A 15,082-nucleotide genomic window follows, 5' to 3' on the forward strand; every position below is an offset into this window, starting at 1 on the left:
GGACTGGGGATGACAGGGGCTAGTGAACTTGAGCCCTGGCCAGGGCACAGCTGAGAGACGTAAGTCCGCAAACGGCAAGACTCCCTCGGACAAATCTCCAGTGAATCCCCTGGATCCAATTTTCTAAAAGGTTTCTTGCTCAAACGTCACTCACTGCTGCCGAAGTGGTTTCAATTCAACACCCTGGTATCTCTCCTTGTGTGCAACTCTCAGGAAGAAGTCAGGACACTTCCACATCAATAGTCTGGAGACAACAAAACAAAACAATGTGGCTAATTCCATCCCTGGTGAACTTAGTCTCATTAACTGGAATCAATCCTGTATGCTTGGTACTGGGAGGCGTGACAACACCTACCAGAGAGACCATTTCTGTGGCCAGAGTGACATCTGTTCTACTTTCAGGAATAAACTTAACCAAGTACCCGAGGTATGTCAAAGGGACAATAAGAATGAAAGGGAAAGAAAAAAATAATCACCCCTCAATAGAGGTCAAGACCACTTTGTGGTAACCAAGTCACCACGGCCCACCCAGACCAAGCACGTGGACTCAAGCTCTGGAGTGTTCTCCTGATGCAGCGAATCTGTTTTCCCCAGAGGGAAAATCCCAATCACAGAAACAAGTGACCAGCCTTTATCTGCACATACTAAGTTGCTTTTATTAATCCAGAACGGCATGCTACAGATACTGTACAGCATGAACATTTATTCATTACAAAAATGGCTTCCAAACCATTAAAAATGAAATTGGAATAAGAGCATAAAACGGAACAGTAACATCACAACTGTTAGGAAACATTCAAAGTATTCACAAAAAATGTTATATAGTTAGCATTTTAATAAACCAGAGAAAAATCGGAGACAGTTTTACAATCGCTTCATGTCAACTACAATGGCACTGAATGAACAGGTTTCAGCTTTATACAGCATTTTGCAACACCAACATGCCTAGGATTTTTTTATTTTTAAAGTTTGCTACCTACTTGTATGTAATACGTGTACATAAAAGTGGTAGCTGGTTTTCCTTTAAGTGTAATCTAATATACAGAATTTTGGCCCTTAAGGGTTTATACCTCTTCATTTAAAATGCTTTCTGGACAATCTGCTACCAAACACATCTTGTTATAGGTGACATTAAAACTACATACAAATCTAACTATGTAACATCACAGCAAAACATGATGAACAAAAATTACAGCATCAAAAAGAGGGAGAAAGCTAAAGTCACTGAGAATTTTGGCACATAAAGTTTTGCACATAGTCAGTCTGGGTCCTAAGGGTGCTGGGCGTTCGACTTCGAGCTCAAACGGGAACCCAGGGTGGTTTCCTCTGGAGCTCGGCCTCACTAAGTCCCCTCACTCATTTTCAAGTCTTGTTTTACATAATGGCTTTTAAAGCAACTTTTGTTAATGCTACTGATCCTTTAATGCAACTAGTAATGTCCATTTGGCGGTATCTGGGTTTCAGACAGCAAAAAAAAAAAAAAAAAAAAAAAAAAAAAAAGGGCAACAAAAATATATATACACATTTTATATATAAACTTAAAAACCTTGTACAAATGAGTTGTTATATATAAGATGCTTATGCTAGGGGGGAAAAAAACTTTATACAGTTTCAAGGAAAAGGAAAACATATTTTAAAAGGGACAACGTACAGGCACGACGAGCAATCTCTAAAGCAATAAATACTACTGGTCCAACAGCGTTGTGATTCCATTAATTGTTGAGTAGCACCCCCTCCCCCCAAAAGAACAACACCATGGAACAAGGTATATTAACACATTTTAACCCTTTGTTTCTGTACATTTAAACAATAACAAGTAACATCACAATAAAAGTTGTTTCACACAGAAGAAAAAAATAAAAGGTAACGGCACTGCACCCACGTGCCCTTGGGGTTTAAAAACCAGATGTAAAATGATTGGTTCGCAAGCTCGTATTTAATACAAATAATACAGAACCAACTCCTTCTGGAGGGCTGCTTCAAAATCGCTTCTTTTTTTTTCCTTTTTGTTTTTTAATCAGTCTTTTAAAACTAAGCTATCCGAACTACATAACAGTTATGTATATATATATATATTTTTTAAACGCTACAAAGACTTTAAACAGCTGTTGATAAAAATTTTGGTAGAATCATGAGGTTCTTCTCTCATCTACATATTTAAAAGGAGAAAGTGAAATAAGAATGGGTCAAATATTGACCAATGAACTCGATAAACATCAACTCATGTAGCCACGTGGCACAAAATCAAAGAGTACAAAACGAAACCTTTCAAAGGGAGGGAAAGTGAAGCCAAACCGGAACAGAAAAGCCGACGACGGAAAAGAACACGACACACACCAGCCGGGGCTGAGGAAGCTAAAGCTATTCTAGAGACTTGGTGACGAGGGACAGCGGCTGGGGCTGCCCGGCCAGGGCGCTGTGGGAATGTAAGGAAGAGGTCGAGGGCTGCGCCACGGAGGCCGAGGGGGGCAGGGGCGGCTGCAGAGCGGCGGGCGGCAGGTCCAGGGCCCCGTTGGGGCAGAGCGCGGGGGCCTTGCCGTGGGCGGCCTCGGCCAGCAGGAGCGCGGGCGGCGGAGGCATCATGGAGAGGTGGGCCAGGGGGTCGGGCTTCAGGGACAGCGAGAGAGGCTGGGTCTGCTCAGTCTGCGCCTTGGCGTCCTGGGGAGGGGAGCCTAGCAGGTGAGGGGAGGGAGGAGGCGAGTCTAGTAAGCTTCCATCTGAAGAGGGTGGACTGAGGCAGCTGCCTTCACCTTGTATGTAGCGAACGCACTTTTTTTTTCGCCTAGAAACAGGGGGAGAGAGTTCTCGGTGAATAAAGGGCAAGGAGGCCGCGGCAGTTACCTCAGCTCTGAGCCGCGGAGCCCCCTGGCGGGGGGCGCCCCTGGGCCAGAAGGCCATTCTCTGAGGCCCAGGTGCCACCTCACTGAGCTCCGGCCGCCCCTCGGCCTGCTCTGGCAGACAGGACACTCAGGAGAACTTCCTAACCTACCTGCTTCCCCTGCCCCACTCTGCACCGCGGCCCGCCCCGTCTCTAGACCAGTGAGGAGCCATGGGGAGATGGATGGTGGCACCCACTGGCCAGAAAGCGGCTGTGTCCGAATGGAGGTGACAAACTGGCTCTCTCTGCTGGGGCTTAGGCACCCCCTCCTCCCCCCATCATCACGCCCATCACTACTGCCATTCCATTCCCATCACTGCCACCCCCCCAGTGGAGAGAGAATGTGTGTGTGGGTGTGTGAATATTGTGTGTGTGTGTGTGTGTGTGTGTGTGTGTGTAAAAGAGAAAGGCTGAGCTCCTTCCCAAGGTGCCTCAAATCAACAGGAACTTCAAAATGCTGGTTGTTGAGCCCACAGAGCTGAGGCAGTGCTAGCAAAGAGGCTGGAGGTCTTAACCCACCACCACCACCACCTCCACCTCCACCACCACCACCTCCACCAAGCTGCCCAGGCCCAGAGAACTTTCAGGCTTGTCTGTTAAGAACCACACCAAATCAAGAGAGGTCAGAATCAGGTGAAAGGAAGGGAGAAACAAAAAGAAAACAAAATAAACTAAAAACAAAACAAAAACAAAACAAAAAACAACAAAGGAAAAATAAAAAATAAAATAAACCACCAAAAACAGGTAGAAGAGGATAAATGAAGGTGGGGGAAGGGGAAGAATAAGAAAAACAGAAAATGACCCAAAGGAACGAGAATAACTGGTTGTATGGCCTGCAGGTTGTGGATTAAATTAGGATTCAAACTTGATTTTTTTTTCTCCAAGACTTGGGGTCTTCCCCTCCCCCACCCCAAAAGGCTGGAAGGAGAGACATCCCGCCCCTGTCGGTATGCCGAGGTCCGTGGGTGGGGTGCGGCGTGTCACAAGAAGTGACGACCAAGAAGAAGTGCCAGAGGGATCGCGGTGTGGACTTTCCCAGGGAGGACTGTGGTGATCGTGTGAACCAGAAAGACTGATTTTTGCCCTGCACCAAAACCAGCATCTTCCCTCTCCATACCCGTTTATGTAAGAAATAGGAATGAGCATTTCAGAGCCTCTCTTGTTTAGCACAAAGGTTGGAGCAATCAATTCAAGAAAGTGAGCATGTGACCTCAAAGCTTCTCCTGCTAGTAACAGTAATCCCAGTCTGGTAGGACAGTATTTGGTAGGGAAGGTGATCTGGGGGTTCACGCCACTCGTGATAAAAAAAGTAACGCAGGCACCGGTCGTGCTGTCTCAGGACCCCCAGGGTAAGTCAGGGCAGCGGCTGGCACTCCATCTGACAACCGGCATGCGAGGGCCAGCTCACTTCCCACCCCTGGAAAGCACCCTGGATGCTGCCGGGTTGAAGGCAACCCCCGTCAGACGTCCCTGTCCTTTGAAAGGAAGGGTGTGTGGTGAGTTCCTCCTTGGGTCTGTGCCCCAGAGCTGTCTTATCATGCCCCTCAGTGCGTAAGGTGTGGACTCAACAAGATGGCAGGAGGGAAGGGAGGCAGGGAGGTGGCGAGGGTCCATGCTAGGTCTTCCCTTCCTCCCAGAGGCTGAGGCCCCCCCGGGCTGCTGACCTCAGGAACCTTGGGGCCTACCCATCACCCCTCTGGGTGGGAAGGAACTCAGGGGTGGCCAGGGCAGTCTCCCCCAACCTCTACTGGGTCAGGTTACTTCTTCTCCTCTGGGATAGATGGTGGCTTCTGCTCCCACCCCAGAAACCCAAGGTAAGTAATTAGCCTCTCAGAGTTTTAAACCACCTCAGCCTGCAGATCAAAACATGCTCCAAAAACTAAGATGTCCATGCATTTTAAAAATGGGAGAAGGTAGAGGGTAGGCATGGGATGGGGTGGGATGGGATGGGGCATAAGCAAAACTGAGAAAGCAACAGGGAGCGATGAGAGAGAGAAGAGGAAAGGGAGTGAGAGAGAAAGGGGAAAACCGACAGGAAACGGGGATGACACCCAACAGCATTCCATGCTATATTAGGGCAGAGTGAGAAGACGGACAGCAACTTGGTGGGCTCAAAACAGAATCTTGTTAAAATGTCCTCAAATGTCAAATAAAATTAGAAACCCTGTGTAGCAAGCGAGGAGGCCTGATTGGCTAGGAGCGGGTCTGGTGTTCTCTCCCCTCCCCCCTGCTCAGGACCTCACCAGGGACCCCAAAGGGGCAGGCTGACACACAGGACGCGCGGGCTGTGAGTGACGGAGCCATGCTCCTTTCTGACGAGTGGCTGGGGAAAGGCAGCCAAGCCAGGGCACACACAGGTCTGACAGGCCGGGAAATGCCTCGTTTTGCAACTGTTTTCCTTTTAAACCTATTTTGTCCTATTGATTTAGCATCAAGCCTGGCAAAGTTATAAGAGGAAAAGTTGAAGGAAAAAGGACCAAGCCCACCCTCCTGTTCTTCCCCACCCGCCTAGCCTCCCTCTCCACCAGGACTGGGAGCTTAAAAATTCACTTTTAGCTTCTTATGGATTTATTCCGAGAGGAGACAGAGGCTTCTTCCTGACCCTCTTTTGGAATTACACCCTTAAAAAGAGTGGAAGCGCATCTGCTTAAAGCTTGACGGGTAGAAGAAAAATGTTTCTAATGGTCCTGAGGCAGGACAGTGACAAGTGGTGGGGGACTCAGGGACACCAGGAAAACGGCAAGGACGGGGCGGCCCCCCCGCCCCCAAGGTGTACTTTCGAAAACCACGCAGCTGAGACAGGAGCAGTTACAGAGGGCTGGGCTTTTGTTTAGTTATTTGGGGATGTTTTGGGGGGCAGGGACGGGGACTGTCATGAGAAGTCTTGTCTGAGGGAGGGCTGTGTCTGAGAATGGGTGTCTGTCTGGGTCCACGTTAGTACTGATGTCTTGCAGGAGAAAAGGGCCGGGTCTACGGTGTAGCAACTGCTTCCTGAAACGAGAGGTTCGTGAACCCCCACTTGCCCCTCACCAACCAAACAGAGCCTCCGGCCACACACCACACCACAAGGTGTGCCCGCCGCACGGTCCCAAACTGGGACAAAGCCCCCTGGGGAGTGGCCCAAGGTGGGGGTGGGGGTGGGGGAGGTGGTCTCGGAAGGGGCTCAGCCGACGTTCTGACACAAGTTCACTGCTGAGAAAGGGCAAACAGCCCGGCTTCCCGGTGAGCTTAATAAAAACCTGACGCCTGCCCACAGCTTCCTTGTGAGACTGCTGCACGTCAGCCACCTGGGACTGTGGCCACGGCTCGCCTGTCTGCCCTGTGAACACGGCTGCCTCCGTCTCACCCTCTCTGCTGCTGGGTGTTCACCCGAGGCCCCGCATCCTTACTGGGGCGGCAGTGGGTCGCGGGTGGATTCCCTCTCCCTAAACACTCTGGAGCCCCCTCTCCCCTCAAGGGCTGGTCAATACGAAGCACTGCATGGATCTCTCGTAAGGCGTCAGGGAGAGGGGAGAGACACAGGAGACTCGTGGGCATGCACGTGATGGGATGGACATCTGAGCTAACGTCTAAACACGGACACATGGCGGAGGCATGGCGGAGGGACACGTGACAAGGGACGCACTACAAACAGGGAGGCGTGTCGGGGTGTTGCGATACCTACCATCATAATATTCCAAATTCAAAGACTGCTTGTATCAGAACAAAGAAACAACAAATTTAACCGGAGGTGGTCATTCAAGTAAAGGAAGTGAGACAGGAACAGTGGGCAGCCCTCCACCAAGAAGGAAGTCCCTACACCTTCCCTGCATTACTGGTTGGCCGGGAGCCTGCAAGTGGGTCACGGGTGTTTAATGTGGGCGCTTCTGTTGTCAGGGGACCAGCGCTCTTTCTCGCTCTCTAAGTGGAGGGCCTTCTCCACCCCGCAGGCCAGCAGCACTGCGCTCCGTGACTGCACGACCCCATGCATGCAGCCCTTCCGCTGGTGCCTGCCGTTCAATGCCACGCTTCTTGTCAGCACTGTAAAACAATGTCAGCTACCCGAGCGCCTCTGTACAGAGACATGAGGTTTGGAAACATAAAACGAAACAAAACAAAACAAAAAATAAAAACCACAAAAAGCCTGCCCGGAGCACTGCTCCACAGTGTCTGGGCTCCGAGAGGAAGGGGGTTCTACTACTGCTAAGTTCGAGCTTCTCCGACCTCTGGAGACAGTGGGTGTCTACGCTCGGCGTGCGTGCCCCAGGCGGCCCGTCCCTGGGTGCTGGCTTTCAACGCCAGAGGCCAAGTGCCCCTCCCGGTGTGTTAGAGCCTGGTCTCAGTCCTACCACCAGGGACGTGTGCTAGTTGTAAGAGCAGGGGCGGGGGATGGGAAAGAGAGAGAAAGAGGAAGGTGGGGAGTGGACACGGCATAAAATTAGCAAAGAAATTTTGAAGATTGAGGATCATTAGTCATTGATGCCAGCAAGGAAGGAGATGGGAACGAGGTCAAAATACATCGACACTCTAAGGTATCAGAAGGACAGAACGCTTTGATTTTCCCAAAGGCCTCCAAGTGGTAATATACCTGCACGGTTTGCACCATAAAGTCTGTCGGTCAAGCCCGAACAGTGCCCGACACTTCTTTGGAGTATTTGCATCTGTTAGCATAAGGTAAACACAAAAAAATACAAGGCAATGGTGGGTGGTGCTTAGTTGGTTGTGGAATCTCAGCTACCGCTGACTTGTCTTCTACATCACCTTGGTTCTATTTGTCTTCCCTCACCAAGGACATGAAAGAAAATGACTTCTATGAGTCAAAAGAAAAAAAAAAATAAAATAAAACGATAAAACACAAATAAAATAAAATAAAATAAAAACAACAACCAGAAACCATAAAACAACAAGGAAAAATAAACAAAAAGAGAGAGAGAAGAGGCGGGGAGAAGGTGACGTCATTTGCTTCTACCTAGGCCAGGATGACGATGGAGGTCACTGAGCCCCGTCCTGGCGGCCATGAGGAGGAAGGGGGCTGGCAGGGAACGTTCCCTGGGAGGGGGCGCGCTGGGGTTTGCTGTCGCTGACCCGAGGAGGCACAAATGATGCTGTTTTACAGTGGCATTTTGGCTAGCAGCAGCAGGGAGAACAAGCACGCCCTCACAGAGCCCGTCGCACCTGGCAGTGTCCCACGCCCCTGAGTCTCCTCTAAGATCCACACACAGAGCTACAAAGCAACAGGCCAGAGAAGGGGGAAGGACCGAAGAGACCAGCTGCAAACCAGCACAGCGAATCTGGGAATCTATACACACCTGCAAGGGCCGCACCAGTTATTCTGTTGATCAAGGCCAAAGCGCGCTCGGCATTTCTTAGGAGCGCTCAGGTCTGAATGAGTTCAAGAAAGAAGCGAGCAGAGGAGGAGGAGGAGGACGTGGGAGAGAGGAGAGAGAGAGAGGAGGAGAGAGAGAAGGAGAGAGGGAGGGGGGAAGAGAAAGATACAAATAAGAAAAAAATAAAAATAAAAAAGGGAATAAATCAATGACCTGGTTACTAATTACAAAATATTGACTTTCGATTTTTAACTTTCTTTAATTAAAAAAAAAGAAGGTAAAGATCACATTCTTAATCAACTGGTGAAATTAGCTGATGCAAATAAAGCTGCAGTATCCCTTCTTTAAGGACTGTCTCTCAGATTCAGTTTGAGCTGATACAAGGAAGCTAGATACTGAAGAACGAGCTTTGATAAATCGTTTTTTTTTTTCCTCTTTTGGTTCTGCATTCTTTTTTTCTTTTTTCCTCTCAATTTGTTTTTCTTAAAGAAGAAAATAAAGCGAAGGAGGGAATTAAGTTTGTAACATGCTTTTTTCTTCTCAGAGTATAACAGTTTAATAAAGAAACAAAAACTACAAATAAAAACAGAACAAAATGAAACAAAACAGAAAGAAATAAAGAAAGAAAAGGGTGGTGGGACTGGGATATTGCAGCTTTTGGAATGTTCATCTTGTCTTTATCTATTTTCATTAATATCAAGAGAGGAACAGAAAGAAACAGGCTGTGTGAATGAGCTGTTAAGAGTTAGTGAGACGCTCACAGCAGCATTTAGGCAGGTACCGGTCAGTAAAATGCGGGTGGATTTGCAAATTATGAGCAGAAAAAGCAAAAGGAAGAAAAAAACTAAAATAAAAAAAAAGCAAAGGAAAAAAATAATCATACTGCGGGATGCATGCTTGCGTGAGAAAACTTAGTGGGAGGATGAAAAAAATGCCATTAGATTAAGGAGGTTTATTACTGAATTCCTTCCATTTTGGTGGTTTTGCTTTTTTGGTTTTTTAATTTTTTTAACCAGTCTCTCTTAAAGAAATACTGCATATTCAATTTGCACAGTTAGTTCAACTCTAAGTCACTGTCATGGCTGCTTAAACAACTGTTATGGGAAAAATAAATCAATAAACAAAGCAGAAGTTAAATTAAACTCAAAAAACAACAAAAGCAACTGAAAAAAAAAAATCTACCGAAACATACGAAACCGTGTAGATGGTCATTTTAAAGAATGTTCAAATGTCATACGTGTTTGATGTTAATAGAACTAGAATGGCAAGAAAAATTAAAAAACAGTTTATCAACTATTTTAATGACTCAAAATGACATTAGCACCTGTAATCGGAGGAAGTGAAAGGCAAGGATTTAGGAAACATTCGCTGTGTTCTGAAAAAAAAGAACAAATTATACAAAGCCTTCAAAATTTTGTTGTTGTTTGTAAAAGCCTGGCTTTCTCCAAGGGACCTGAGATTGCCTATGCAGTATTTCTAATTTCTTCTAAAGAATGACAAACCTCCTTAATTTAAATCGGGTGCAATTTACCACTGTAAAGGCATGCATCAGAACATTCAGGAGCAGCCCAGTTAATATCAAACACTCACACACGCCCTCCCACTCCCCAGCCCCTCCTCACCCCTCCTCAGACACACACAACGTAAGCAGACTGCATAACCGGCCTAGGCATCCCTGCCCTCTCCAGTTACCGGCTCTGCAGTTATTTAAAACACATTCCACTAGAATTACAATGTGCTTTTCATGCAACAATGAATGTTACTAGCTTTAAAAGGGCAGTCATGAAGCAATTAATTAAAATGCATAAACAAAAAGGCTGGCTAAGATGGGTTCCCCCACAATGTCCTGGCCTTGAATTTCTCCTGCCTCCCCCACACTGAAGCCTAATATAAGAGAGTGGCCCTCAGAGCACCGCGCCTTCCTCCATTCTCATTATTCTAACTCACCATTGGTCTCTCCGGGCTGCTTGTCCCTTTTCCTCTTCTTCTTCTTCCCCTAGGTGAACAGATGAAACACAGGGAATTATTTCAAGACACCCACGGGAGCAGGGTTTCTGGGCTCACCCGGGAAGCAGGCGAGAGGGGGAGGGGAGCTGCTGCTATGTCCAGCCACAGGGTCCAGGAGTCCTTGCAACTGCCTCCCCCCACCCAAATGCCCTTCAGTTGTGCCGCAGGAGGAGACAGGAAATGGGATGGGAGTGGGGAGAGTGAGACCTCCTGTTCCTCACACCTAAGTGAGCCTCATGCCAGACTCAGAGCACCTGACTCCATAAAAGGGAAGAGGCGAGCTTTCTACTACAGGCATAAAAGACGAGGAGGGCCAGGGAGGGGCAGTGAGGTCACAGGGCACCTCGGCTACCACACCCCGTGAAGCTCCTCCTGTCGCCTGGACCCTGGTTTCTAAAGAGGGAAAGGGGTTAAAAAAAAGGGGGGGGAGTGGGAAAAAGAACCAGAAATCATCTGACCTCCTTTTAAAACTGAGGGAACATCCACCAAGGAAGGGAGGGAGGTTCTCCCCGTCCTCCACAGCAGATGCCTCACAAGCGCTGACATCCAGGGACCATGGGCCACGTGCCAGGCGTGATGCTAAATGTGCTTGAATTTTTACCCACTGTCCTCACACAATCCTACACACTAGCACACTCCAATTTTACAGGGATGGAAACTGAGGTGCAGAATGACCTCACTTCCCTCAGACCACACAGAACACAGAGGGAAGGGTGATGACAGCCCTGACCCTAGAGGGTGTTCAGTGCCCCCTAGCAGGAGGGCGATGGATGAACTGCACTTGACATTCACATTCGCCCGAAAACGACTCTCCGGGCACGGGTCTGGGGCAGAGCTGTGGACTTGAGGGCCTCATGCTACACCTCTCACCCGCGGGCACAGGCCCTGTTGTAGGGACGAGCTGCCTGACACAGGAGGCCAGCAAGGCATGGCCTCACACCTCCACCTGTGCCAGGTGTCCCCTTTCACCTCTGCCTGAAGCAACTCCTGGCATGCTGCTGTCAACCGCAGAGAACAGCGCAATGGCAGAGAGCTTGGGGACCCACTGGCAGGGGTGCCACAGCTGTCCCAAACACCCATTTTACAGAAGACCCTTCTTTACTCTCAGATCTCGGGGCCCCTACCCACTGGGGAATCTGTCTTGGCCTCCAGTTCTGTGGCTCTTTTTGAAGCACTTTGTTTCGTAACACACATTGATAAAAGGAAGCGCTCAGGGGCCTCTCCTGAGTCTCAGCGCTCCTTTCCTCACACAGGTGTCCCCCATATAAGGAGCCAGGAGCTGCCCGCCATCTTGCAACAGGCAGGAGGGTCTAGTTACAGTGCATTTAGGAGCCTGAAGCAAAGACTCAACTGGGTACAGAAACACCCCAACCTCAGGCGGGGGTTGGCATCACACGCCTAAGGGCTGTTCAGCCCGCAATCCAGAACAAACACCTTCTGGCCTCCTGAGTGATGCTGGAGAAGCAGCTGGCAATCCGCCACCTGTGGGCAGTGTCAGTTCTGGACACTTGACTGAGATGTCCGTGCCTGAGGGAATGACCGTCTAGACAGAGAGCTTCCAGAGGACGGGGGTTGTGTTTTAAGCGGAAGAGGACATGAATCGACGTAAATATTACTGAGTGAAGACAAAGACACTTCTCAGGGGAGATGGTCACTCCATTAGTTCTTTAAAAGTAACAAAGAAAGACAACGCCACATACAGGGAAGGAGCGTTCAGATGAGCAAATGGCCTAGGACTTACAGGATTTATCTTTTACCTAATCTAGAAGAGGTAGGGAGGGAGGAGGGAAGAGTGTGGCTGTGAGTGTCTTTTCATCCTCATGCATAATGAGACATTCTGACAGGACTCTCAAAGTGTCCCCTACCAGGGAGAAACATCCTAGACCCCCAAAATCTAGCTTTCCATCCAAACATTCCCAGGGCTCCCCCTATGACAACAAATCTCTTCCAAATGTAAAACCCGAGATGAAGCCATTGACCTTCACGAATGGCCTCCGCCAACGCACTGACTTCCCAGCCAGCTCACCGCCGCCGATCACAAAGCAATCACAACAGCGGCCTGCAGCTGTGGAGGTTTCCCCTGCACAACTCCAGCGGGCACCAGGCACGTGGACCACAGTGTCCACGGCACATTCTAGAGTTGAGCAGTGCACACCCTTGCACAGCTGGACAGGAAGGTCCCATTACAATCCAAAGAGTCCACAGGGGGATGGGATCTAGAGGGCAGCTGGATGCCTCTTGGTGGTGCCACTCTAGACGGCTCAAAGAAGTGAGTGTGTAGCAGGTAAAGCCAGAGATGAACTCTGAGCGCTTCTGGCCAACCCCAGGAGAGAGCAGCTGTCCTGAAATGAGGCGGCTGTGCGTGCAGAGGCTGCAGAGCCTGCTGCAGGGAAGCCCCACCCCGAGGTCAGGTGGGGTGAGCAGGGAGCCTGTGGGAGGGTGTTCCCTTTCTCATCCTTTTCCTTTCAGCTCCAGAAGAAAGGCTTCCCCACTGCACACACGCTGAGGACAAATGGAAAGGCCCCAAGCAGGTAAGACCCCGTGTGTGCCCATCCGTGAGTGACAGGGCCCTGAGCAGACCCAACGTGCCCCTGGGAGGCGCTGGCGCTGGTTCTGTTTCAGAGACCAGGAGGAGCAGGGCCCACTGCTGCCGGGCAGTGGGACCCAGAGGGAGAGAGGCGAGGGCAGCGATGAAGCCATGGAACGCAAGCTTCTCTGCCAGCCACATGGGGAGCAAGCTGGCTAGCCTGCCTGTGTGGAAAGGTAGGAGACAGCGCAACAATTACGCAGAACAAGAAGAAAACAACCTGGGCCGGGCACCCACGAACACAGAGACGCGGTGACTCCCTGGCGGCTGCTACGTCTGGCGAGAGTGAGCGTGTCTGGTTAACGCTGAACCCCACGCACACACTCAATCTGCCGTCAGATATGACTAACTGGACCTCAAGCCGCGTTCACGAAGAGCCTCTCCATCACGATGACATTCGCAAGGGAGAGAGGTCAGGGTGCACGGACTGGGAGGAAACCCTCGGGCCCCTGCCACGGACAGGCCGTGGGAAGAGAGGCTTGTGGGTGGTAAAATCACGACCTAAAGCCGAACGGCACATGTAAAGTACTAGGCCCAGTGAGGGACATTTCTTCCATCTGCAACTTGAGCAGAATAATGAACGGTTAGAGGAAGGAGGAGGGCAGCAGAGGGGAGCCCACGGGGGCAGCCACATCGCCGTGACAGTGGAAACGAAAGTCCTACAGCAACACACACGTCACGACACAGCCTCCTGGGCCCTCACGGTCTGAGTCATTCCACCTAGACGGCCAAACTGATTGCCACTGGTTACTCTCAGGGCTACTCCCATCATGCACCTCTCAGGATGAACCTGGCTCCTGATATCTCTTGTACCACAGCATGGGGTGATTGTTTTGTTTCTCCCTCCTAAGGGTAAAAGCCCCGCTGGAGGCACAGTGAGGGAGTAAGCTCTGCCTCCTCTCATAAGGACAGGTATTCCCTTGAAAGGCCAATCACGCCTCCCTGCTGGGAAGGATGAAGAACCCAGGCCAGGACATATTAGCTGCCCTGGGTGGCCACTAAAGCCTCGTCTCTTCAAAGCCATGGCATGAAGGTGTGGACAGATCCAAGTACCTCAGGGGGCGCCAACCGGGACCCAGTCTCCTCCCCGAAGACCGAGCACGTGTTGATGGACTCGTACTAGAGGCTAAGAAAAGACCCTCAGCCGTCTGGGCAAGGTGCTATCGGCCCCCAACGCGGGGCAATTTGATGGCTTTGAGGCCTGCTTCAAGCTGGTGGTTCCAGTTCCTTCTGTTCCTGTGCACGTCCGACAGGCCCCACTACAGACTGTGCTAAGGTGCAAAGCGATCCACTTACATAGTTATCCCGGGCAGACCAGCCGGGGTACAGCTGCATGTGAAGCTGTCGCTCCTTCCGGGCCAGCTCATAGTATTTTGCTTGTTCTTCTCTGGACAGCGCATGCCACTGGTGGGAGACATGGGTGAGAAGCGTGCAAAAGTGTCACCAACCACACAGCACCTGGGTGTGGACACTGTCGCCCACTAGAACTGGTGTCATGGGCGGGGCTCGGCGGGGCCCTCCGGAGCAGGAGTCGCACAGACCGAAGGTCACATCTCAGCCAGCGCTGGCTCCCGCTCGGCCTCGGCTTCCTGAGACTGCTCCGGACGCAGAACTACTGGGCTTGGGTCTACCAAGACCCCCGAAGGAGCCAGGATGTGGTCTAAGGGAAAGGACTCCCCGCGCACTGGGACCCTGGGCCACCCCGCCCGCCATGTGCCGGCCCCCTCGTCCCTCTTCTCAAGGGCAGTCGCCTACCCTTCTCCCCAGGATCTGGTTGATGGCGGCACTCTCTTTCAATGTACACTCAGCTACAACCTTCGCTCTCATTTCCTTCATATACAACATGAACGCGTTAAGGGGTTTCTTTATGTGGGGTTTCTTCTTCTCTTCTTCCTTTTTGGAGTCCTGATGTTTTCTGGGTATGACAAAGCCGACAGACACAAGCCAATAAACCATCACAAGACCCAACTTCCTCCAGAGCCCATGTCCCTGGTGCCTGAACTCCCCAACCTGGTAATTTTGCATAAAAAGTCTGCTTCTACTTTCGGTCTTCTCCACCCTGAATGCTAAAACAAAAGTGGCCTGGAAGGGTATGTAGAGGGGAGGAGATGGAGTTCGTCACCACTTCCTCATGCTTAAGTGCATGACTTCCCTAGGCCAAGGGGCGAGAACGCCGGGCCACGTCTGCTTCCACGTGCATCTCTCGTGGCCCCGGGACAGAGTCCCAAATGTCCAGGCAGGGGCCCAGGGTCACATCCCCTTGGTTGCAAATCCCCATCCATCCAAGTACAGCTAGCTCCCCCC

The 15,082-nt window shown here is 50.3% G+C and overlaps 1 protein-coding gene across 1 annotated transcript in view; it reads right to left on the minus strand.

Annotated features, from left to right (window-relative positions):
• Window positions 1-1,935: 1,935 nt before the first annotated feature.
• TCF7L2 (transcription factor 7-like 2 (T-cell specific, HMG-box)) overlaps window positions 1,936-15,082 on the minus strand; it is a 172,975-nt gene continuing 159,828 nt past the window's right edge. The window contains exons 7-12 of the mRNA XM_012723799.1: window positions 14,534-14,693; window positions 14,075-14,182; window positions 10,132-10,180; window positions 9,509-9,559; window positions 8,167-8,239; window positions 1,936-2,782 (exon numbers count right to left, since the gene is read on the minus strand). Coding sequence (XP_012579253.1) covers window positions 2,362-2,782; window positions 8,167-8,239; window positions 9,509-9,559; window positions 10,132-10,180; window positions 14,075-14,182; window positions 14,534-14,693 — 862 coding nt within the window. The 3' untranslated portion in view covers window positions 1,936-2,361. The remainder of the gene's footprint in view (window positions 2,783-8,166; window positions 8,240-9,508; window positions 9,560-10,131; window positions 10,181-14,074; window positions 14,183-14,533; window positions 14,694-15,082) is intronic.

This window comes from Condylura cristata, unplaced genomic scaffold, assembly GCF_000260355.1.
Source record: "Condylura cristata isolate star-nosed mole 26May11 unplaced genomic scaffold, ConCri1.0 scaffold00011, whole genome shotgun sequence".
NCBI lineage: Eukaryota > Metazoa > Chordata > Mammalia > Eulipotyphla > Talpidae > Condylura > Condylura cristata.